This window comes from Mauremys reevesii, linkage group 10 (assembly GCF_016161935.1).
Source record: "Mauremys reevesii isolate NIE-2019 linkage group 10, ASM1616193v1, whole genome shotgun sequence".
In the NCBI taxonomy this organism is placed as follows: domain Eukaryota; kingdom Metazoa; phylum Chordata; order Testudines; family Geoemydidae; genus Mauremys; species Mauremys reevesii.
The window spans coordinates 70,163,592-70,188,071 of record NC_052632.1 but is presented as its reverse complement, the minus strand read 5'-3'; the positions used below and the strand labels follow the sequence as shown (position 1 = coordinate 70,188,071).

General features: G+C 39.9%; 2 protein-coding genes across 8 annotated transcripts in view; one reads left to right on the top strand and one right to left on the bottom strand.

Annotated features, from left to right (window-relative positions):
- The window catches only part of USP42 (ubiquitin specific peptidase 42), a 40,082-nt gene extending 36,309 nt beyond the window's left edge, over nucleotides 1-3,773 (top strand). For all 3 annotated transcript variants that reach the window (XR_005585902.1, XR_005585903.1, XM_039493454.1), the window contains exon 19: nucleotides 2,838-3,773. The gene's annotated coding sequence lies outside the window, so the exon portion shown is untranslated. The remainder of the gene's footprint in view (nucleotides 1-2,837) is intronic.
- The window catches only part of CYTH3 (cytohesin 3), a 94,546-nt gene that overhangs the window by 6,746 nt on the left and 63,320 nt on the right, over nucleotides 1-24,480 (bottom strand). For 2 of the 5 annotated variants that reach the window (XR_005585904.1, XR_005585905.1), the window contains exons 8-14: nucleotides 24,255-24,403; nucleotides 21,268-21,379; nucleotides 12,626-12,702; nucleotides 11,327-11,398; nucleotides 11,039-11,193; nucleotides 10,423-10,563; nucleotides 4,782-4,924 (exon numbers count right to left, since the gene is read on the bottom strand). Coding sequence is in view for 2 of the 5 variants with exons in the window: in XM_039493467.1 (XP_039349401.1) it covers nucleotides 10,491-10,563; nucleotides 11,039-11,193; nucleotides 11,327-11,398; nucleotides 12,626-12,702; nucleotides 21,268-21,379; nucleotides 24,255-24,403 (638 nt within the window). In the remaining 3 variants the exon portion in view is untranslated. Of the gene's footprint in view, nucleotides 1-4,781; nucleotides 4,925-5,313; nucleotides 6,666-8,407; nucleotides 10,564-11,038; nucleotides 11,194-11,326; nucleotides 11,399-12,625; nucleotides 12,703-21,267; nucleotides 21,380-24,254; nucleotides 24,404-24,480 lie in introns of those variants that run through there. The other 3 variants (XM_039493467.1, XM_039493468.1, XR_005585906.1) reach the window with 2 other exon arrangements.

The following is a 24,480-nucleotide window of genomic DNA, read 5'->3' as shown; positions in this document are numbered from 1 at the left end:
GTGGGAGAGCTCTCCTGCCAGCATAGAGGGGCTACATGGGAGACCTTACAGGGGCGCAGCTGGGCCACTGTAAGGTCTGTAGTGTATAGACATAGCCTAAGAGTAGCGTTTTGCACTGAAAAGTCCCTTCAGGACAAGAGATGGAGAAACTGCTAACAATGGAAAGGGGTATAAATGGGTTCATAGTATCTAGAAATATTTTGAGTGAGTATTTGTAGATCTCGGTATCCAGGGGCTGCCTTCAGATTCTTTAAATGTAGGTAGTTGCCATAGTTTCCCCTCTTCTTCAGTGTGAGAAGTTGATCGACTGCAGATTTCTATTGCTACTCTCTAAATGCCAGCAAGCCATTTCTGTCCCTCTGCCAAGGAAGCAAAGCAGTCGCAATATAGCTCTTTATATTAATTTGATTGAAAAATCCATGTCTATATATACACTGATAGCTACCAGAGATAGGTAACATTTTAATGGTATCAGTTCCTCTTCTCAAGAACTAACAAGTATTTCAAATAGCACAGTTTGAGAAATGTGGACTTTTTAATGGGAAAAGTGTAGGTGCAGCCCTGTTTTAGATAAGAAAATAGAAGGCAGAGCACAGAGGGAAATTATAATCAGATTTTAAAGGATTTTGTCTGTAATGAATGAGAGTTGGCCAGCAGGTGGCAAAATTGGTTCAGTACAGACAAGTAAAATATATGGTAAGGAAGCAAGTGAGTGTTAAATAAATCACCAAATGTGTTGTTTTTGTGTGTGTTGTGATTTATTGTGGTGTAGGGCAGAAATGTGTTACAGTAACAAAATCCAAAAATTATATTCCCTCTTCAAAATACTGCCCTGCACAACAGGCAGAATGATACTGTTGTGGTGACAGTGCTGGGCAGAGTAACCTCCTAAATCTGAGGAATCTTAACCTTTTCATATACTTAAGGAAGTCAGTTGGCTTCATTTAGACCAGGGGTGGGCAAACTTTTTGGCCTGAGGGCCACATCTGGGTATGGAAATTGTATGGCGGGCCATGAATGCTCATGAAATTAGGGGCTGGGGTGCAGGAGGGGGGGAAGGGCTCCTGCTGGGGGTGCGGGCTCTGGGTTGGGGCTGAGGATGAGGGGTTGGGGGGTGTAGGAGGGTGCTCTGGGCTGGGACCAAGGACTTCAGAGGGTGGGAGGAGGATCAGGGCTGGGGGTTGGGGTGTAGGAGGGGGTCAGGGTGCAGGCTCCAGGTGGCACTTACCTCAGGCAGCTCCCGGAAGCAGTGGCATGTCCCGTCCCCCCTCTGGCTCCCACAAGGAAGTGTGGCCAGGTGGCTCTGCATGCTGCCCTGTCCACAGGCGCTGTCCCTGCAGATCCCATTGGCTGCTGTTCCTGGCCAATGGGAGCTGCGAGGGTGGCCAATGGGAGCTGCGAGGGCGGCACTTGGGGCTGGGGCAAGGTATGGAGCCCCCTGGCTGCCCCTATGCATAGGAGTCAAAGCAGCGACATGCCTCTGCTTCCGGGAGCCATGTGGTGCCATGGCACATGTGGAGCAGGGCAAGCCTCAGACCCCACTCCCCAGCTGGAGCTTGAGGGATGGATTAAAACATCTGAAGGGCTGGATGTGGACCCTGGGCCATAGTTTGCCCACCCCTGATTTAGACTGTAGAAAAGATGAAATAATACAAAGCATTAAGCAGTTTCTGAATGATGAGTTATTTCCAAAGGATGGAACAATGCTTGGAGAGGGTATGAAAATCAAACCAAGTTATAGGGCTAACTAGCTGATGGGACGCACATATGAGTACAAGACGAGAGTGACAGTGGAATTGACGGAGCCATTATCTTGGGTTGGGAACTTGTCAGATTTCATAAACTAAATGGCTGAAGCTGGCTAGTGATTGGGCTGGAGGCTTAAAAAAATCCAGGTGCTGCATAAAACAGAACTTTTGACTTTGAGTGGCATTTTTCCCTCTGTTATTCTTAAATCAGGACCCCAGCAAGTTGCTGGAGGTGTCATTTTTTTGGGGACAGCTTGACCATGAGATAGATCATTAATGAAACCAGGGCATTTAATGTTAGGAATGTCCTGGCCAGATTCCAACCAGGTTTGCCTACCTAGGATTAAACTCAGCAACCTTGTAAGTTGAGGACAGAGTTGGTTGCATTTCAGTTTTGAAATCCTTCTGCTTTAAGATATGTAGTTCAGAGCTGTAGCTACACATGATATGGAGCACCTGCAGCTTCAGGCCTTAACTGTTAAGAAACCAAAACAGGAATCTCGAGAAGTATTAGAGAGGTATTTACCTGTATAGCTGGCAGTGGTGCAACCACTGCTGGAATACTCTGTGCAGTTCTGGTGCCCACATTTCAAGAAGAATGTTGATAAATTGGAGAGGGTTCAAAGAAGAGCCATGAGAATGATGAAAGGATTAGAAACCTGCCTTCCAGTGATTTGAGCTCTCAGTCTATTTACTTAGATTAAAGAGAAGGTTAATGGGTGACTTGATTACAGTCTAAGTATCTACATGGGAAACATATTTAATAATGGGCTCTTCAATCTAGCAGCGATGGCATAACATGATCCAATAGCTGTCTGTTGAAACTAGACAAATTCCAACTGTAAATAAGGTGTACATTTTTAACCATGAGAATAACTCCAGGAACAGTTTACCAAGGGTCATGGTGGATTCTCCATCACTGCAGTTTTAAATCAAGATTGGATGTTTTTCTAAGAGATACGCTCTAGGAATTATTTCAGGGTAGTTCTGTGGCCTGTATTATATAGGAGGTCAGATTAAATGGCCTTGGAATCTGATTGTGTTGAAATTTCATATCAGGAAATGACACTTCCTCCTCTTGTCTTTCAGATTCAAAGTGTGTTGATGGAAGCCATCCCTACAGTGTAAACTATATTTATAACAGAACAATTAACTCTTCAATCCATAACTGGTGCTTCAGAATACTGTACAGGATTTTACCATGGAAGAACTTTTTTTAGTTTTTACCTTGAGACTTTTTTTTAAAATTTACCCATAATCCAAAAGGATGGAAACTTTCTACAACTGCTGAACATTGTAAATATCACACTGAAAATAATGCCCTGGAATAGAACATCTCAAATGCTGCTTAATTACAGACTCAGGTTGATTATGTGTTATTCATGTAATATTACTCCACGTTAAACTTCTGGTGCAAGCGACTAGAAAACCACAACTGACAGTCTGTATATTTAATTTAAAGACTTATTTAAAATTTCACAAGCTTTCAGATAACTAGAATCTCTGATATCTGACACTAGAAACTAATTTACTTCACACTTTAGCTGTATTCAAGCTTTGAAGAAAAACTTACAGAAAAGTTCTGGTTTGGAACTTTGTGAAACATACCACTCAGCATACACAGTTCTGAATGTATCTCCGAGCCTATTTGTATACCCTCCATATGTTTTTGTTACTTTTTTATATAGTGTCACTTGTCCTGACTTACTGGTCTCAGTTGTCTGTTTTGTCCCTTTAAAGTTACAGACAAATTCATACTGTGATTTTATTTTTATTATGAAATGCTATCAAACTGTGATACTTATAATTCACTGGTCCTGCATCAGGAGATGGAGTGGGGAAGCTGTATTAAATACAGTTCATCTGTATAATCTGTCTGGTTTATACAAGCTGTGTTGTTCAGAGATGTCTAAAGTTTGATCTTTGTTTTTTTAAAGATAAAGCACTTGCCCCACTGTAAATACATAGCATGTAAAATTTATATAGTATATAAATACAGGAAAGTCAAAAGAGCTTTTTACACTGTTTACTTCTTGAGTTATTTATTCAACTTCTACCCATTAGAACAGTGCACTGAAGGGCTGAAAAGCTTAACTGTAGCTCTGCCTTAATGTCAGATGATAAAGAGGGTGTGGTCAATGCTCAATTAAACTTGTCCTTGAAATGATTGCATTGATTCATGTTAGCAGACGGGAATGACAATTCTTCTACCTGTTCTTAATAACATTCTATTTGCCACTACGTTAGGACTGCCTAAGGTGCTCCTGCTGTCCCCTGTGGAAGGCCTTAAGACAGTGTGTGTCATAAATAAACTTCTGACTCTCCGCACCTTCCCTGTGGCAACAAATCATGTATTTACATGAAAAGTAATAGCTCAGTTGTGAGAAAGTAAACTTGTAGCTGCTTGGTTTTGTTCCTCAAGCCTCATATTTTGTACCTTACGCTCTTCTCCAGTAAAGAACTTCGTCTTAGTACAGACTCTCCCCTTATTAGGAATGACCGCTACTGCTCATCTCTCCAGTTTCTGTTTTACCTGACTGTGTTTGCTGTGAATTCGGTTACTTGTTTGGTCAGAAAAGCTTGGGGTTTTAGCTGTTTTCTATCTTTCAACATCACTAAAACTGGTCCTTAGAGCGGCTGCTAAATACCGCTAGCCTAGGGTAAAGTTTTTGCATTCAAGAATTTTTGGGAGAAAAAAAATTTAAATACAGAGTAAGTTTGTGATCAGGTTTCATAGGAAACTATGCATTTGCCTTTGACCAGCTTTGTAAAATAGCTTGCCAAAGGTAGCTTGTGAAGGAAAACTCAGTTTGAGCACTTTTATTCTTTTCATGTAGAAAACAGACCTGTTTTTCCTGAAAGATTCTGGATGAGTGGAGAATTAGTAGGTTTAAACAGGCACTAAGCAACTGAAACCTGATAAAGGAAGTGATTTTTGTTCAGAGTAGTTAAAGTTTGTTTGGCAGGAATTTGAGTTTAATATAAACACTTAGGGAAAAGAAATGGCTATTACATCTTTAACATGTACTCTACCTTTTCAGTTGAGGGCTGACATCTCTCAGGCTGCATCTAAGATCAAGGAGGCTAAATCCCATATCATGCCTTGCAATGTCTGATATTTCAAAGCAGCTGAAACTTTAATTCTCTGGCTTTGGATACACCTACATTTTCCTTATCTGATTAAAGGAAAAGAGAGAGGTCATTCATCTTTGCACCCTGTGTATCAAGAGAAGTGAGCAAGCACTTGCCCTATTTAAAGCCCCAAATGAGGCAAGTGTCTTCAGGATAGCACTTACATGCTTAAGTGGTTTACTGAATAATGCCTCGGTGAGATATTAACAAGAAAGAAAATGTCTGGTTTGTAAGGCAGAATGAGCAGAAGTTAAGTAATTTAGAGTCACTGTAACCAGAGCTGAGACAGGGGGAAGTTTTGGATTTGATAGTCACTTGCATAGTAACTGCTTTTGGAGTAAGCTAAATCTTAATCTGTATCAAAATCTTGAGCAGTTGGATCCCTTATTCTGTACTTTTATCCTTAGTAAATGAAAGGAGATGGATGGCTGTATAGTTTCATACTTTATTTTATTTTTCAAAATGAAATCTCACCACAGTTGAAACATGTCTTACTGGTAAACGAGCCTATTAATATTTGCAATGGATTTACAAAGTCATATTACCTCAGACTGACTTGATACATAATTTTCATGCAAATTGTATACAATGCATAACAAATCAATACATAGCTGTACAGTATTTACATTAACTTTATACTGAACTGTAAATAGAAATGCTTTCCAAGAAAATATAGAAAAAAACTGGTAAACCACAATTTGTAGTTTTCTCATCTACAAGAGATCTAACTTTTCCAGCAAGCATATCTAGATAGGTATGTATTAAAATTTAAAAATATGGATTGCTCTATATATGAAGCATTATAAATGCTGAGTTTAAAAAGGTTCAGTTTTGTACCATATGCTTCAAAAGGTTACGTGACTTACTAAAAAGAGCTTTTTGTCAGGTTATGTAGCTTTTAAATCAGTCCAGCTGATCTTAAGTATTATATACACTTTCTTCCCTAGATAACACTAACTGAAGTTGAAATTAGTAGTGACCTGGGGCCAGAAAAGTAGCAGAAGCAGCAGTCTATTGCCAGGATCTCTGCCTACTGTCCCCATGTTGCTTAATGGGTAGTATAAAAAACCTAACCCTGCTATGACATGAGAACCTCTTAAGAACTGGAAAATAGGGAGATTTTTCAATACAAACAGGACTGGGGAAGTAACTGCAATTAGATTGTTTTTTTGCTGGCCTAGCCTCAGAAAAAGCAATGGTGCTATAGGTGGCTTGCCTTAAGCTCATCCTAACCTTAAACCCTCAAGAGAGGGTTTTTCATCCCCTCACGGACAGTACCTAATCTGGCCAAAATTTTCATAAACCATTTTTCTTTGCAAATTAATTTTTACTAGACTTAAGGCCAGTGGAAATTTTGGCTCAATTTTAATCCCTGCTAATACTGCTACAGAGAACATTTGAAATAAAATATTCTTACATAAGAATACTACTGGCACCTTTGGTGGTAAATTAATTATATTGAGCACCATATTTAATCTCTCATTCAGAATAAAAAATGGACATAAATTACTGCTGCTTAAAATGACTCCTTTTTTTAAAATGCTAAGGAATAGTATATATTTCCTGCTATAACATGCCACAGTTACACACCGTTCCAAGTATTGTACAGGGTATGAAAAGTTTCAAACCAAATACAGCATATCATGTCTCTTAAGGCATTTCCTTCATGCTTACAGACTTATATCCTTGACAATAAGTAGACTGTTTTCAAAGGGTTGTTTTTCAGGGATGTAAGGACTGGTACAGAAAGTGCTCATTGGCCCGTCAATGTGTTTGTAACCTAGACTGACAATTATTAAAATCATTTGTTTACAATTTTACACCTTTATACAACCATAGTTCTGGATTTATCACCATTTCTATTACAAATCCAAATGTTTCCAGCTAAACCGCCCCCTTAACACAGTCCTTAACAAAACATATTTTTTAGGGCTGTCAATTAATTGCAGTTAACACACACAATTAAATTTTTTTGAGTTAACTGCAATTAATCACACAGTTAACAGACTACCAGTTGAAATTTACTAAATACTGTGGATATTTTTCTTCATTTTTTATATATATATAAAATAGTATTCTGCGTTGTAATTGAAATCAAAGTGTGTATTCTCAATTACAAATATTTGCACTGTGAAAGAAACAAAAGAAATGGTATTTTTCAATTCACCTCATACAAGTACTGAAGCACAAGCTGTGTGTGAAAGTGCAACTTACAAATGTAGACTTTTTTGTTACATAACTGCTCTCAAACAAAACAATTTAAAACTTCAGAGCCTACAAATCCACTCAATCCTACTTTTTGTTCAGCCAATCACTAAGACAAACAAGTTTGTTCACATTTACAGGAGATAATGCTGACCTCTTCCTATTTACAATATCACCTGAAAATAAGAAAAGGTGTTTGCACGGCACTTTTGTAGCAGGCATTGCAAGGTATTTACGTGCCAGATATGCTAAACATTCATATGCCCCTTCATGCTTCGGCCACCATTCCAGATGCTTCCATGCTGATAACTCGTTAAAAGAATGTTAATTAAATTTGTGACTGAACTCCTTGGAGAATTTTATGTCCCCTGCTCTGTTTTACTTGCATTCTGCCTTATATTTCACGTTATAGCAGTTTCAGATGATGACCCAGCACATGTTCATTTTAAGCAATTTTCACTGCAGATTTGACAAGATGCAAAGAAGATACCAATGTGAGATTTTGAAAGATAGCTGCAGCACTCAACCCAAGGTTTAAGAATCTAAAGTGCCTTCCAAAATCTGAGAGGGATGAGGTGTGGAGCATGCTTTCAAATGTCTTACAAAAGACCAACACTCCTCTGAGGAAACTACAGAACCTGAGCCACCAAAACAAAGTCAGCCTTCTGCTGGTGGCATCTGACTCGTGATGAAAATGAACATGCGTCGGTCCGTAGTGCTTTGGATTGTTATCGATCAGAACCTGTCATCAGGATTGACGTATGTCCACTGGAATGGTGGTTGTAGGCTGACCAGATGTCCTGATGTTATAGGGACAGTCCCAATTTTGGGGTCTTTTTCTCATATAGGCTCTTTTTACCCCCTACCCGTCCTGATTTTTCACATTTGCTGTCTGGTCACCCTGGGTGGTTGAAGCATGAAGGGATATCTGAATCTTTAGTGCATCTGGCACGTAAATATCTTGCAATGCCGCTACAACAGTGCCATGAGAACACCTATTCTCGCTTTCAGGTGACATTGTAAACAAGAAGTGAGCAGCATTATCTTCTGTAACTGTAAACAAACTTGTTTGTCTGAGTATTAGGCTGAACAAGAAGTAAGACTGAGTGGACTTGCAGGCGTTAAAGTTTTACATTGTTTATTTTTGAATGCAGTTATTTTCTGCACATAATTCTACACTTGTAAGTTCAACTTTCATGCTAAAGAGATTGCACCACAGTACTTGTAATAGGTGAATTAAATACTATTTCTTGTTTTTTACAGTGCAAATACTTGTAATCAAAATATAAAGTGAGCACTGTACTCTTTGTATTGTGTTGTAATTGAAATCAATATATTTGAAAATGTAGAAAACATCCAAAAATATTTAAATGAATGGTATTCTATTACTGTTTAACAGTGTGCTTAATAGTGATAAATTTTTTAAAATTGCTTGACAGCTTTAATACTTTTCTATCTTAAGTTAGACTTTTTTTAAAGTTGGGGGGCTGAGAGGAGAAACACGTTGTGATTTGAGAGTTGTGCAGTCAAATATTCTAATTTTTAAAGTTCCAATTATGCACAGAGTCCACAACTGGCCTTGAAGTCCTGGCTCCATGGATTGGAGATGCCACCCCTCCCACATGGTTTCAAAGCTGTCATAACTGAGCATTAATCTTAATACTCTTTTTTAAAGAGATTACAACTGAAAAAAAAAATCAAAAAAGGAAAGTGTGTGGGCTTCTACTCCATTATTTCCTATCAGCCCATCTGAAAGCAGACAGTGCCCCCCCGTCTTCATATGCTGATCTTAAGTTCCACATCGCACAAGGCAAGTTAGTAAGATGGAAGCCTTCGCTTTAATTGAAGTTAGAGATGAAAGACTTATAGGCAATCTTGTTCATGTTTCTCCCAGTGTAGAATAATTCCCTACACTGTAGTCAAAGTTGCTTTTGTAGGTTTAAGTTAACAGCTGTGTTTTGTTTGTCTGGATATGGAAGCTCTAAAGTACTAATGGCAGAGGCCATGGCTCAGGTTGAAACACTATAAGGAAAGCTACAAGAGCATGAACACAGGAGTAGGGTCAAAAAAAATTTTTTCCCCCATCATAAAATTAATGATTTTGCCCCAGTGAAAAATTTTTGTATAATTTAGAAAAGAAAATGTTTCAGTAAAGCAGGCTAGACCATAAGTTTGTGTCTTAGAAAATGGATGTTATGAAGGAATATCTAATAGAATACCACAGAAGACATTCAACCAGTTATCAAAGATATTTGAAAGTAAATGGTTATATTAGATAAGTATTTTAGTAGAGTTGATGGCATGAGATCAAACATTTAGATAAAACTGGGAAGAAGAGGGAATAGAAAACCCTAATTGTTAAGTCACTGAAGCACAAATGTGAGAAGCCCTGTTTAAAAACAAAGCATACATAGACATTGTTTGCTTTATGCCAGGTTTTTGTTAACCAAGTACTACGCTCTTTACTCACACAAGTAAGTCTATTGATTTTCATGGGGCAACACTCACAAATAAGGAGATAACTTAACACTGTTCCTTCTTTAAAGAAAATCAGTATAATTTTGGAGCATTTTACCCATACAAAATCAGAGATTCTCAGTAATAATAATGCAAATCCCTTTTTGCTGCTTAAGCAGGCTAAACACTTATGCCCTTAGCCTGCTTAAGAAAAACTCTGTCCTCAAAGTTACTACTTCAGCCCATGAACCCTTGCCTTTGTAGCTGCATATTTTCAGTGCACATCCTACTGCTTGGGCCAAGGAGTTAACTGTATCAATAACAGTCTAATATTAAAAGGTATATTTTACAACTAATACTATTCAGCATTTGGGGAGAATGGCTAATGTGATGAGCTTTTAGAATTTCATTTTCTATACAGTGAGGTTAGATTGCTGCTGCATTGCTAAGGATATGTTTTCAAAACTAGTATTAAGGTTTTTTTGCATAAGGAAAAATAAGTGCTGAGTAGCCCTGTACACCAGTTCTGAGTGCTGTATTACAGTGAGGTGTTAGTTTGTCGAAGTCCTTACATCATCATCTCCTGTCATGGGCAATATGCTCAAGGAACACGCAGGAGAATATATTATCCTGAAATATTTTCTCCCCAGAAAAGTGAAATTGCAACAAATAAAAATGTATATAAGGCTTCCATGGTTACAGTTAGTGTAAATGAAATTCCATTACAGTCATTCCTTGCAATTGTCCCTTGGGAATCTTGCTCCAGTATCATATGCAAAATAATAATCTTCTTGGATGATCTTACAAAGGGATATAATGTACAAAAGTGTATGTATTTCTAATAACTGTGTTCATTCAGCTTGCTTCATTTTTACTTTACCTTATCACTGGACTTTGATCCATTTATACATTAACTAGTGCAGGTCCGTAAGTGGCCCATGTTAGGTGCTATTTTTTATTAGCAATTCTTCTCTTTCTTGTTGCCAGCATATCATAAAAGGGATCCCTGCTGATACTTGCTCTAGTGGGAGGAGAAGGAGAGATCAATTTAGTTTGTAAAACACGTATTCCCCAAACACATTTGTTTACTTTTCCATATCCAGAGACCCAGAGCTGTAATCTGTTGCTAGGCAAACACATCCTTATAAAAATCAGCAACAAGATTTTCAGGTAGTTAGCAGAGGAACATACTGCTACATTCTTTTCTCTTTAGCCAACTAAGGTTTTCTCATATTTTCTTGATTTTCAGTTCATAGCAGCCAGAACAATAATGTCTCAAAGTGCTTCATTTGGCTTCATGCATCTTGCCCCAGCAACCCCTTCCAGCTAGTCATTAATCCTCAGGAAAGGCCCTTGCCTATGGCTACTGCTTAAATAGTTCTTTAAGGCATGTTCCTTAGGACAGCACACATTCCTGGATTCTTTACTTGGAAAGGAATTTATATACAATTTACACTTCAGCACTTTTGAAAGACATTTAAAGACTTTGAACTCACTTAATAGATTTGATCCACTCTTCCTTCTCTTCAGGGGTGGGGGCAGATATCCTGTACACAACATGGTTGCCTTCTACCACTCTACCATCAGCTTCAGTTTTACAGGCTTTAATTACTTGACCTTTATGGCTGGGGTTATAGAGCTCAAAGCAGTTCTAAAGATAAAGAAATAACCCAAAGCTTGATTCAAGGAAGAACTAAAGATCCGCATGTACACTAAACCTGGGTACCCTGGCTGTTACTTAAATAACCCATTTACTAGGCTCATTAAAAGGAAAAAATTCTTACTGGTTTTCTAGGATCTTCAACTTCTCTTATACTAAGATTTTCTAAAGGAATAATTCCTCTAGGTTCTTTGTCCTAAAAGACAGGAAGAGTACACATTACTATTCAGTTGTACTTTTTACTCCTTGGGCAATTCTGCACCAAAAAAATAAAAAATTCTGCACACAATACCCCTCTACCTCAATATAACACGAATTTGGATAGAACATGGTAGAACAGGGCTCGGGGGGGGGGGGGGGGCTGTGCACACCGGTGGATCAAAGCAAGTTCGATATAACGCAGTTTTGCCTATAACGCGGTAAGATTTTTTTGGCTCCCAAGGACAGTGTTATATCGGGGTAGAGGTGTATTTTCAAATTCTGCATATTTTATTTGTCAAAACAACAATAAAATCACACCAGTTTCAATTATTTTTGGTCCTTTGTTTCAAAATACCCATCAGCAAATATGTCTAACAATACAGACGACAAAAAAGATTCAGGAAATGTGTTTTGACAAATAGATTCCTTACTAGGCATATTAACACAGAACTCTGAGTAATAATTCATTTAAACTACAATACAAAACTATTTCCCGCACCCCTCAGAAGCAATGCAAAGGCTTGGGGGAGTTGGGTGATGGAGGAATGAGAGAGAGGGAAGTAAATTGCTGGGAAGGAACTTGAAGGGCTGTTGGGTATGGGTGGGAAAAATATGGAACAGGCTTATTTGGGGGGTGGGGATGGATTGTTAGGGAGCTTTCCCCCATGTAGACCCTTGCTGACCCCTAGCCTCTCCCATTCAGTCAGGCACATTTGCCCATCCCCATGTGTTCCTGCACCCCCATGTGGCTCTGTCCCCCGTCCCCATTCCCATGTGTCTCTGTGCCCCCACCCGGACACTCCCCTGTCCCTATGTAGCTCTGCACCCCTCCCCCATCACCATGTGGCCCTGCACGTCCCTCCCCACTGTAGCCCTGTGCCTCCCCCCCTATTCATCCCCTGCCTTAGTCTGACCACCCCCCAGCAGCCCATGCTGTCTTTATCCCCATAGTCCCAGTTGCCTGGCCTGGCAGGCACTGCAAAGAAGGCACTTCAGGCTCTCTCTTCCCTTGCTGGCCAGGAGCTGCTGCTTTGGTCTATTGCCAAAGGGCCCTCTGGTGGACAAAAGGAAGAACTGCAGCAACATTTCAACAGAAGCTTTTTTTGTGCAAAAAATTAAAAGTATGCGTGGCTCATTAATTATGTGCATGCGCAGTAGCACAGAATTCCTCCAGGAGTAACTTTTGGATTCCAGACACAGGGTCACAGCAATATATACTTACTGTTGTGTATTCAAAATAATACAGGCAATTATCTGTCAGAATAAACCATCTCCGCTTCCATGTTTTTACTCTTCCCCCTATAAATAGAAGATACCCCTAACTTAAAACTGTTTTATCATCAAGATTCTAGGCTATGGATAAGACAGCAATTTAGTGGTTACTTAATGTTTAATGGTTTTTAAAATATGGCTTAAATGCTTAGTTGCAAATGGATAAGACACAGATGAGTTAAGGTTAAAGGAATTTAAGTATCCCTGTAAATATTTTTCTAATACTAATGGACAAAATCCTGAAGAAACATTAACTATGGTGATGCTAACATGCCACCTTAACAGCTTCTGAACTTAGTGTTATTCTATTTTTAAATAAGTCCACGTGAAAACAGTACTTACTGAATAGATCTGCTCCCTTTCTGTGTTCAGTCATATCGGCTTACTACAGTGACAATTATATTATTAATAATATTTATCCATTAGCAGTACAGCATCAACAACACTTGGGGAGAGGGAGCTGGATCATCTACTGAATTGTTGACTAGGTTCCAACAGCAGGACCAGATTCTGCCCTCACTTAGACCCGTGCAACAATGGGGTCCACAGGTGTAACTAAGGGCAGAATTTGACCTGCCATAGCTTTTACTCATGATGATGCACAAGTCATTTAAGAACCCAGACTGACTTTCAGATCCCAGGTTGAGTGCCCTGTGGCTGACAGTTAAAAATGTTTGCTCAGTCTGCACGTAAACATCTCTGTAATTCTTTACAGTTCCAATATTTTTTAAAATCAGTTTCCAGAAAAGAACTGCAGATCAGGCATTTGCAAGTTATTAATATCCAGGTTGAGTTACAGCATAGTTAAATGATTTCAAAGTTATGATGATCATGTGCATCATCCATTCATCAGTGATTTAATCTTATTACCCCAACCTCTCAATATAGTTGACCTTGTTATTGAATACCCTGCGCACAAAAATCTACCACCACCAAACACACCCTCAACCAAGGATTAATCATCTTAACATCAATCATGTAACTAAATCCAGCATATAAACATAATTTTTATCTGGAGCTCTTCCTTACTCAAGGTGGTTACATTTTTGTTTAAACGATTAAAAACATCTGAGGGTAGAGAACAATTATAGAAATAGCCTGAATATCCTTGAACTTTATCTATTCACCTGTTGGGTTCTTGTCTTGCAGATTATGATGCATAATAATACCCAGCCTCCTTTTGGCTGCTTATAGGACGCCCATTAAGTAATCCATTGCTAACACTATGTAACATTCACATTTACCCAGCAAATTGTACACTTCCACCACACACGTACACCCATTTTAAGGAAACAACTTGAAAGTGGAAGTGGTTAAATACTAAGAGACAGGCAAATGCAAGAAGCCAAGACAGAATCAATGGTGATAGAGTGAGCTACAAACGCAAAGCATGAGGGAAGAAGAGCAGGTGTCAAGTGGTGAGGGACATCAGAGAGACAGGAAAGATCTTAATTTCTGCATCTTGATGACAATGTTTTAATGTATCTTGGGTCTGTTCCAACTTCCATCAAAGTCAATTGAAAGGGTTTAAGCTAGAAGTGGAAAAGCCAAAATCAACCTTAGCCTGACTGTTCTGGATCCATGAATGAGAAGCAGCTAAAATAACTATTAGGACAGTTCTACCTTGTTGTCATTGTGACATTACGTATTTTTCATATTATATGGTGTAAATTCCAATGATTTTAGGTCATGTTCTGCCTTGTAGGTTGGCCACGTTCTTGGCTTTGTGTGAGTTTGACTACCCTCAAAAATGTTACGGCTTGCCCAGATCTAGTATGTGAAGAGATTCAGCGGGGCAGAAAACGGTAGAGCAAAATGGATAGGAAGATATTAAGTTTCAGAAAAACAAATAAGCAGGGAAACTGGTTACCCTTGCAAAGACATCTTAGCCTGAAGATAACAAAAGGAGAATTGTGAACTCTTATACAAGGTCAGATTAGAATACAAGGCAGATCAGAAACCATACACATTATAAGGCGGCCTGTACAGAGACTCCAAAACCAGACAGGGCAGACTTCTTCAACAACACTAGTAGTGTCCAGAATTAAAGTAACAGTAGTTTGGGGGGCAGATTATATGCCATTTGACAGCTGATAAAGGGCAGCAGGCATTCTGCACCCACCAGTTTATCAGGTGAGTCAAGAGTACCCACCAAAGTATCACAGGACTAGAAAATAAGCTGCTCAACATGACTTATTGATCATAATGTCACATTTAAGATTATTGGGTAGTAGTAACTATCACATAGCAGATCTTTTTCTCCTTGGTTTCAAGTGCCTTAGACTGCCAAACTGACGATATAGCACTTTGAATTAACTTTCTTTTATATTCCACTTCTGCTGTCAGTTTAAAAAGATACATTTAAAAGGGTATTAAATTGTCAGAAGAGAGACTGAAAACAAAGTATGAAACCATAAGTATTTAAAGAACAGATCAAGATATAATCTACAAGTGCGTCACAAGGACCAAGCTAATTAAGCAAAATGAAAGGAACTGCACCAATAATAAACAGCACAGAACAGAAGGGCTTACAGGATCCGGTAGATGGATAATCCAAGGGAATCATCAGGAAAATCTATACCAAGTGAATGTAGAGAAGAGAAAAAAAATGCAACAGACCAGCCCTTTTCACCTATATAATCAGATTATAGGAAATTCTCTCATCTCAAAAGGGAACTAGAAACCAGAAAACAAAAAGAAAATTGATAGGGGAAAAAAGATGGAGAAGTAAATAATAATTTACCCATCACAGTTAATTAAAAATATTAAAGGGTCTTAAAATTGCCTAAGCTTCAGAATAAGACAATTATGTATTTCAGGTGTTAAATTTTTTTTTCAAACAGCAATTTCAGCCCATCAAGCTCAGTCAAGACGATTTAGAGAACTAGAAATTGCTAAAATTGTCATAAAAAAGACTAAGAATGATTTTGGATTAATTTCAGAGCAGTTAAATGCAAAGGTTCAGAAGCTAATTTAGTGCCTGGAAGAGTACACAATGGCATGAGTATGGGTTTTCCACACACAAGATAAATTTGTCCAGTAACACTGTACTGCATAAGACTAAAATCACATCAGCTATGAAGAGAATGATTCAACTGAAAGGAGCCCCATAAGCCAGTTTCCTAGCCACCAGTCCAGGAAGAGAAGTAGCACCCTCTATAGAATGCTGTGGTGGGGGCAAGTACCATGTACAGAGCGGACTAGGAAGTCTGGGCCCTTTGAGAATCCCTACACATGCTCAGTGAGTTGCTTGATATCCTAGTGTAGGAGCAGCTTCTTCTGCCACTCATGGTCATATGGCCAGCTTAAGTCATTTCCCTCTTCTGTCAGCAGGATAATATATTTGTTTCCAAGTATCTATTTTTCTCCCTCTAACCAGAAAAAGGAAACGATTCAAGCCACATTAATTGTACCTTTTTTTAGTACCAGACATTTTAGGTCAGCTATTTGCCAACAGAAGCTGTTCTTGGAAAACGCACACACATCCTGGCACAAAAGAATTATGTCCTAGGCATTCCCTCCATCAATGCTCATGTCCAGCTTTAAATTCTTAATTGGAGAGGGAAGGGGTTCTCCTTGCACCAACAATTCCTTTATTTGGCCCATAATTAATCCTTATGCAAATCTTGAGAACAGTCCCCAAAATACTAATGTCTCAAGCTGTTACAAAGCATATTTGATTAGCATTCACCAGTCTTCGGCCACTTTACTTGCCGCTTAAATGTTCAATGTACCACGTTAGAAGGCATACAATCTTGTGAGTTAAGAGAGCAAGTTGAATACTTCTATACAAACGCATTGGTTGAATCCACACCAATGTTCTAAATCAAAACATTACTTCTTGAAGTCCAGTTCTGGCACTTTAGATTTGGCAGGATTTTATTTACATAAAGTCACCTCTGAACAGCTTTCCACAGGCAAGCTCCCAGAAAAACAGTGTTTTGCAGCTCAGGGACTTTAATGACGTTATTAGGATGGTTTCAGAGCCAGACCGGCCTTTGGAGACCTTGGAGTTTTTGGGCAGATGAACTTTACAAAAAATACTAACATAAGAAAATTCATGCTCCTGGAGAGAGCAATGAAGTGAGCAGTTGTTCTAAGTGAAGAAAACAAGGAAGCAGACACTATAACAAGGCAAAACAGAAAGCACTAGCTTGATATACCAGTGGCTTCTTCCTGTTACCTCTTATTTTTTCTATCTTCAGGTGTAAAGCAGATAACAGCACAACTGATCATCTTCATTTTTTCCTACTCATTATAAGAATCAAGACTCCTTAGTATTTTGATAATGAATGTTTGAGTATTCAAATCCTTTAGGCAGAGCCTTGCTAATTTAGGAATAATACAGTGTGCTAAGAGAGAATGTGACTTAACACTACTTTAACACTGGAAGTCTGAATATCCCCATACATCATACCAATATACTGGTCAAGCTTCCTGGCAATGAGAAAATTGAAGGGATAAAAGAGAAAAAAAATCACCAGGTTTATTTCTGGTAACTGCATTCATGGTTCTACAGCTCATTAACTTAGCAAAAATATTTGTCTGCAGCAGACTGTGTCTACTGATGAAACTCAGTCCTTCAAGGAACAGTAGGCTTTTCATATTTACAGTCTAATTCACAGGAAAATTACTGACATGTTTCACCTCCCCATCCAATTAACCCTTGTGCTGTGGGCATTTCAACAGCAGCACCTTTCAGTTTAATACATGCTCTTATCACTGGGAATGGGTAGGATTGTTTGTTTAGTGGGCACATCTAGATGAAAGCTTGGTTTTACTTGGTTCATGTGTCACTGGAGCAACAGGTAGAGCACCCAGAAATAAATGGTGATTTTATTGATTTATTGTATTTTTCTTAAATTCGTTTGCTTCTCTAATTTCTTAAAGCTCTCATTCTTTTTTCATTGACTATTTCTTTTGCAGCTGATGCTTTACCCCATCCTTCAATTTGTCCTTCCCCACTGATTGACAGTGGATAAAAAATACTCATGGCATCATTGACATGCTCACATCCAATCGCTTTTCTTGCAAGGTGATATTTTTTAAAGTAAAATAAATAAAATATTTAGCTCCAAAATAGTTGCTGATTCCAGATCTTTATTTTAATTTCAAGAAAAACACCCGTTTTTTTTTAACTTTATGTTTCACCTTTAAGAGATTTATTTCCATTATGAGCTATTTCTCATAGCACTTTTTCATGTAGAGGAGTCTGATTAAATAAATATCTTCATATTATACAATTCAGTTATAACAGTTTTACTCCTTGGAGTAATTTAAAAAGGGAGTTACTGTAAACTAAAGTCACAACTGGTGATGGTAAAGTTATTGCATAGTAGTATTTGCAAGTATATTTTTGTATATATTTAAAAAACAACATCAAAAGTTTTAGATTTTAAAAAACTAGGTAATATTAATATTGAAAATAATTTGAGTGGTAACAGACTTATCTGGATGTTTTTTGTGCTAAAATATTTCTCGTTCCTGAAGTCTTGTCTTAAGAAATCCTTTCAGTTGAGGTGAGCACTGCCACATATTGTTGAATGGATAATGTATCAGCTCTTCAAGTCATCTTTCAAATTGTCTCAACTATGAATACTGTGCCTGTTACGCCATTTATGTCTTCAAACATCAACAGGAAGAGGCTCTGCTTTTTTACTTAGGAACACAAAGAGGGTATTTGAGGATTTTGCAGTGTTCGTAACATCTGCGGATGAAGTAATGGAGACAACCACACAGCAAGCCTTCTGGCCATAGGTCACATAGCTGGGGGGGGAGGGGGGGGAAAGGGAACACAGGCAATGACCCAACCACTTTTTGGCCAGGCCAAACCTGACAGGTGCTGTAACCCCACACACAGCTTGCAACGCCACTTACTCAAATTGGAGAGAGTGCGTATAAGGGCTCATGGGAAGGAGGGCCGGGCTGCTGGTGGGGGAGGCACCTCAGAGCGAAACAGATGGGTCAGGCAAGGAGGGCAAATTTATGGGGGTCTCCACTTTAAATGGCCCTCTGCAGCCCTTGCTCCCGGCATTGTGTTCTAAGGGCCCCATTGCAAGAGGTGCCAAGCACCCCCAACTCCCATTGATGTCAATGGAAATTGAAGGTGCTTAACACCTGAAACTATGGGGTCCTGAAGTAGCTAATTAGCAATGTGTCCAATAGCTCTCCCCCCTAAGGCTACAATATTTGGGAGGTGGCCCCTACTGCTGAGCTTATTAGAATCAGGGCCGGCTCCAGACCCCAGCGCGCCAAGCGCGCGCTTGGGGCGGCATTTTGCCGGGAGGGTGGCAGGCGGCTCCGGCGGACCTTCCGCAGTCATGCCTGCGGGAGGTCCACTGGAGCCGCAGGACCAGCGGACCTCCCGCAGGCATGACTGCGGAGGGTCCGCTGGTCCCGCGGCTCCGGTGGACTTCCCGCAGGCATGACTGCAGAAGGTTCGCTGGTCCCACGGCTCGGGTGGACCTCCCGCAGGCATGCCTGCGGATGCTCCACCGGAGCTGCGGGACCAGCGCACCCTCAGCAGGCACGTCTGCAAGAGGTCCCCCGGAGCCACGGGACCGGCGACCGCAAGCGCACCCCCTGCAGCGTGCTGCCGTGCTTGGGGCGGCCAAATTCCTAGAGCCGCCCCTGATTAGAATGTATTCTTAATAAACTGATACTGCCAAAGCACTTGTGCCCATACACTCTTCTGTTCACTTGGTTGTTACTAGCACAGAAGCAGAAGTAAAAAGTTGAATAACTGAGTGAATGTATGGACTATGGAATCACTACATAATAGTTCCTATCAATATTAATAAATCTATCTACAATCCACAGCCATTTTCACATCAGTTCCTATAAAACCAGCATGATACGAGACCATACCAGCTGTTGTGGCTGGAGGCATTCTGCCTACAGAGGACAGCGAGGCTGGGGAAGTACACGCAGTAGCTATCATTGTTGCATCTTTTTCCAAGGGTGCTACAACCAGCTGGGAGTGTCTCAATCCTCGTATTCCTGCCAGTGCCAGCCTCAGCCCCAGCATCTAGCTAGCATGGATGGAGGTGAGCCCGTGCTCTGCCTTCAGTGTACCTCCCCTCTATCTAGTGCTGCTGGCTGCGCTTCAATTCCCACTGACCTTGCACTCAGGGATCCTCAGGATCCTGGCTGCCTCTGAGCTGGTGCAAGGTTCCTCTTATACAAGAGCAGCCAGAAGCTGGCTCTGAAATTGAGTAGATTTTGGTCTTTAAATCAGTCTTTTAAAACAAAACAAAGAACGTTTTAAAAAAAACTAGAATCAAGTTTAGAGTCTGTTCTAATCAGGAAAATGGCTACTCTTTGCAGCTGGCTCCCTTATTAAACTCAATGGATAAGCAAGCCACATCAACTTCAAGTGTGTGCAAAAAAATCAGAGCAGCTTAGAGCTGCAGTGCCAGCATGGTACAAACTGCCAGAGGCTTCAGAATCCTGAACTCTGAGGTGTTTTTATATTTAATTAAAATAAACTAAATACAAAAAATCCACACAAGAAAGTTATTATGGAATAACTAGTCTTTTTAGCACGCACATTTCAGCTATAGGCTATTTTGTTTAAAATAAAGCTTTCAACATTCTGACAGAAAATTTTCATACGAATAACAAAACACATTTTATAACGTGTATTACAAGAATAAGATAACTGCACTTCTCTGCTGTGAAAAGTACTCCTCTCATTTGTATACCTCAGTGAGTCTGAAGGATGCTGTGAAGCAATCTGAAACACTAACTATCATTGCGTTGCTTTACAAAGTATATATTCTTATTTTGCAGAAGAATCTCAAGGGGGAGATAGTAAATTATTAACACCATAATGTACAAGCATACATTATGTACAAGTAAAGTCCCACTGGGGCTAAAGTTAGTGACATTACATGAGAAGTATAGTGCTACAATAAATTTGATTTAAGAAACAAACAAACAAGAAGAAAAACAAATAAAGAATGAGCAACTGAACAAGGCGGGGGGAGCTGGAAAGCCATCAGGTACGTACCTCCTAATGCAGAATAAGCAGAGACAGCCAGCCACAGAACAGAAAGGTGATAGGTCATAGGCCATAAGGAAAACAAGAAGGCACATTTAAACCACTCATTAAAAATCATAGCCAAAACCAAACCAACAGAAACTCACAAATAATATGGAAAAATGAAGACATACAAAAACAACTATTTGAAAATAAATTCATTGCTTTTTGTGAAGAAAACTGAGTTGACGTGATTGTACAGTTTTCTGGAATGGTTTCACATAGATTTGTTATTTTTCAGTCACTGAGAATTGTAAAAAGTAAATGGAGCTTCCTTTCTGCTGCTGAGGTTTCAGTTCTCAAGTACCAGAAATCAAACTCCACTTCAAAATTCAAGTGACAAGATTACGTCTCCTTTGTATACTTCTCAGAATTAACAATTAAACAAAACAGTGTAAAGGATTTATTGATTTTTATATCATATGTTTTTAAGCAGGAATTATTACTAATTTAATCCTATTAGATTTACAACAAAGCAGTTAGCAAGGAAAGTGGTATACACATCACTCACACACAAAGAAAAGTATCATAGAAATTGCTCTTCTACTAACCTAATTTCAGTAGCCAACCTTCTCTGTCTGGATTAAAAAATGTATGTGTTAGATCATTTCCGTCATCTTCTGGAATTTTAAATGGCTCATTTTTAATACTTTCATACAAATTCTGGAAGAAAACAAAAAAAATTCAGCAACATGTACATCAGATAACGAAGAGATTCCATTCTCTCTGACTACTTAGTTTCCATTACCGTGGTTTTAATGCCTCCGTGGTTGTGAGCATCCATGGTCCGTGGATTCGTTTTATTTATCAGTTCCTGTGTGTAGCTCTTTCCCTAGCTATCCCCGGTTCCCTTGGGCCTCCCCCCCCCTGGAACCCGTGGGGTTGATCCCAGTGGCCCGGATGGTCAGGTTCTGCTGTAAGCGGTGGAAAGCGCAAAATCATAAGCTTTTTTTGGCCCTTGAAAGCAACGTGCACCTTCACATTCGCGCCAATCATGGAGATTGTTTTGCATTTTGCAGACTTCTTCCGTTTGTTTTGCAGTTTGATGCCATGCATGAGTATTCAGCAGCAGTGCGATTCAGCAGCGCTTGTACTAAGCATGACACAGCAGAGCGATTTGTGCCTCCATATTGCACCATCCAAAGCCATTAGCCAAATTGAGATGATGAATGCATAATTGGAACTGAAACATTACCCATTCTTTGCCCTGCCCCTTGCATTTATTGGCGCAGTGCCCAAGATACATTGCCCAGGCTGATAGCCATATTGTGCCTTATGCACCTTCCATTTCCTGCTACCATTGCATGCTGTCATTGGTGCTGTCTTGTACCATTAAATTGGGAATGAAATCCTCAGTGAATCCCTCCTTTGGTAAATAAATAAAAACCATGAAAAAACAAATGCTAGATCCCCACCGCTGGTATCTACCAGAGAGCTAAGCTGCTCTGTGTCAGAGCCTGAAGAGAGCACAGCAGAACCGTGTCAGGGTGCTGCTCAGACAACCTCACTGCCTGAACTCTGCTCCTGTAAGCCCTTCTTGGCTACCGTAGCATTGTCCCCACTTGTGTCCTCCTGTTGATTCCGTTCCCCCTTGTGTGATGAATTAATAAAGTAGAATGAATTATGTTAGTGAGAAAAATGTGGAAGGCAGTCCAGACAGGACATTAAGCAGTGTGTAGGAGAGGTGCAGGACATTAAGCAAGCAGTAGGAGAGAGTCCATCCATGCTACTGACTGAAGCTTGGGAATCTTTCTTGTGGGGGGGATGGGAAGGGTGGGGATGATGGACTATGATGAAGTGTGGTATATGATGAGCCCAGCCAGCCATCACCCAGAAATCCATCCACCAGAAAAATTACGGGCCATCCATCACCATCCAAGAACCATACCATGAGGCTGATGGCAGGGATTTTTTGATCATTCTTTGAGGCCATCAGCTGAGATGGATTTGATGGATGGATGGATCAGGATTATATCCATAGATGCAGATGATGAGGATGGGACCATGGGGGCGTTGACGTTGAGTCTGCAGCTGTGTCTTATCGCCTATCAGCAGCATTCAGACATGGTGGGGTGAAAGAGTCAAGAGTCAGTTTTTACTTTCGCTTCTGGGGGTGTGGGGGGGGTGGGTGTGGGGATGGTGGGCTATGTGGGCTGAGTAGATTGCCAAGCACTGCCTTTGACCCCAGCCAAGAATGAGCCAAGAAAGCAAATACTTTGGGCTGCAGAATGCATGGAACTGTCTGGAGTCCTCCAGTCCTCCACGTCCATTTGATTCTTTGGCTTTCTGTTCACTGCATTTTGTCACGCTGTCGCTGCTAGTCCCCGTGTATGGCGTCTGTCTGGTCTAAAAAAGGATTCTGAATTTCATCTTCTGTAACGGAGCGCTGATGAGCGGATTTGCCTGCCTCCTTACGCGATCATCATCCGCATGGTCCATGCATGCTTCTTTTTTTTTTTTTTTTTCTGCCCATGCCCATCGCAGCTCCAGCCTGGCGCGCTGGAAAAAGGAGAAATTCAAAAAATTTAAAAGTTTTTTTCCTGTTTACCTGACCACTGCATCCGTTCAGATTGCGTCCAGGCGGGTCACGGTCTCACTGGGATAGCTCCCGGAGGCCCATACCGCCGTCGATCAGCCGTCCACACTACTAACCTAATCCGATATGTTAATACGATAGCGTTACTCCCTCTCGAGAGGGAGAGTACAGCTCCAGTTTAAAGAGCCATTAAAAAATCGATATAAGGTGCCTCCTAGTGTGTTTTTTTTGCTAAAAAATCGGTTTTAGCCTAAAAACCGATTTAAACGCCTAGTGTAGACCAGGCCTTATACTCAAATGAACTAGGAACATCTCCCAGAGAAACTGGAACCATCCTCCTCTAAGCAGTATTCACCACAGTCTACAAATAAAGTAAGTTAAAAGCAGATATAGTTTCTTTGCAAATAAGTGTCCCCTATTGAAGATTTCCTGTGTATTTCTCAGTAAAGAAATAGCCTTTCTTAAGAAGTTTGGCACTCATTTTTTCCAGAGCTTTCATATTCTCAATAGTTTTGTTCAATACAAGCTTCACTAAAAAAAATTTGTTTTGAACAATATTAGACATCACTAACTTGAAAAATCTCAATAAAATGTTTGACATCTTTGTATCATTCCTTTTCTTCCACAGTATGTCATGATGGCCGTTTTTGGAGCCTCAGTGATCACTACTATTCCCCCCGCCCTTTATTCTCCCCACACTCAACCTTATGTTGAATAGAGCAGATTCCAATCAAGACAGAATGGCTGTAGCAACATATCCAATCAACATTGCTCAAAAAGCCAAAGAGGTTGCTTGTTGAGTGAAGCAAACTGTTTCTTCCTCTCAGCCTCTCAAGAGGCTGAGGTATGTTGCAAGCTCACGGTACTTGGTTGTCAAAGCTGCATCACACAAAATGATCTTGAGACACTAATTGACAGATTAGTCTGAGAATCACTGCACTTGCTTCTAAGCCCCAGTTCAAAAACCACGAGGTTCCACTTGGTCATCTTAATGCGACTTACCCGTAGCAGTTCTTCTGGAAGGTCCCCACCTTCATTAATGCCACGATTCATAGATATAAACCGCTCCACTGTTGGTTTATCTCTTACATTATGGTTGTGTAGACTAGTATTTAACATAATGATTGCAAATGATAGCACGTAACATGTATCTGAAATAACATCAAAAAGGAATTATTGCTTTGTGTACTGTATATACAGTAGCCTGTAAAAGAAACCCCAGGCAGTT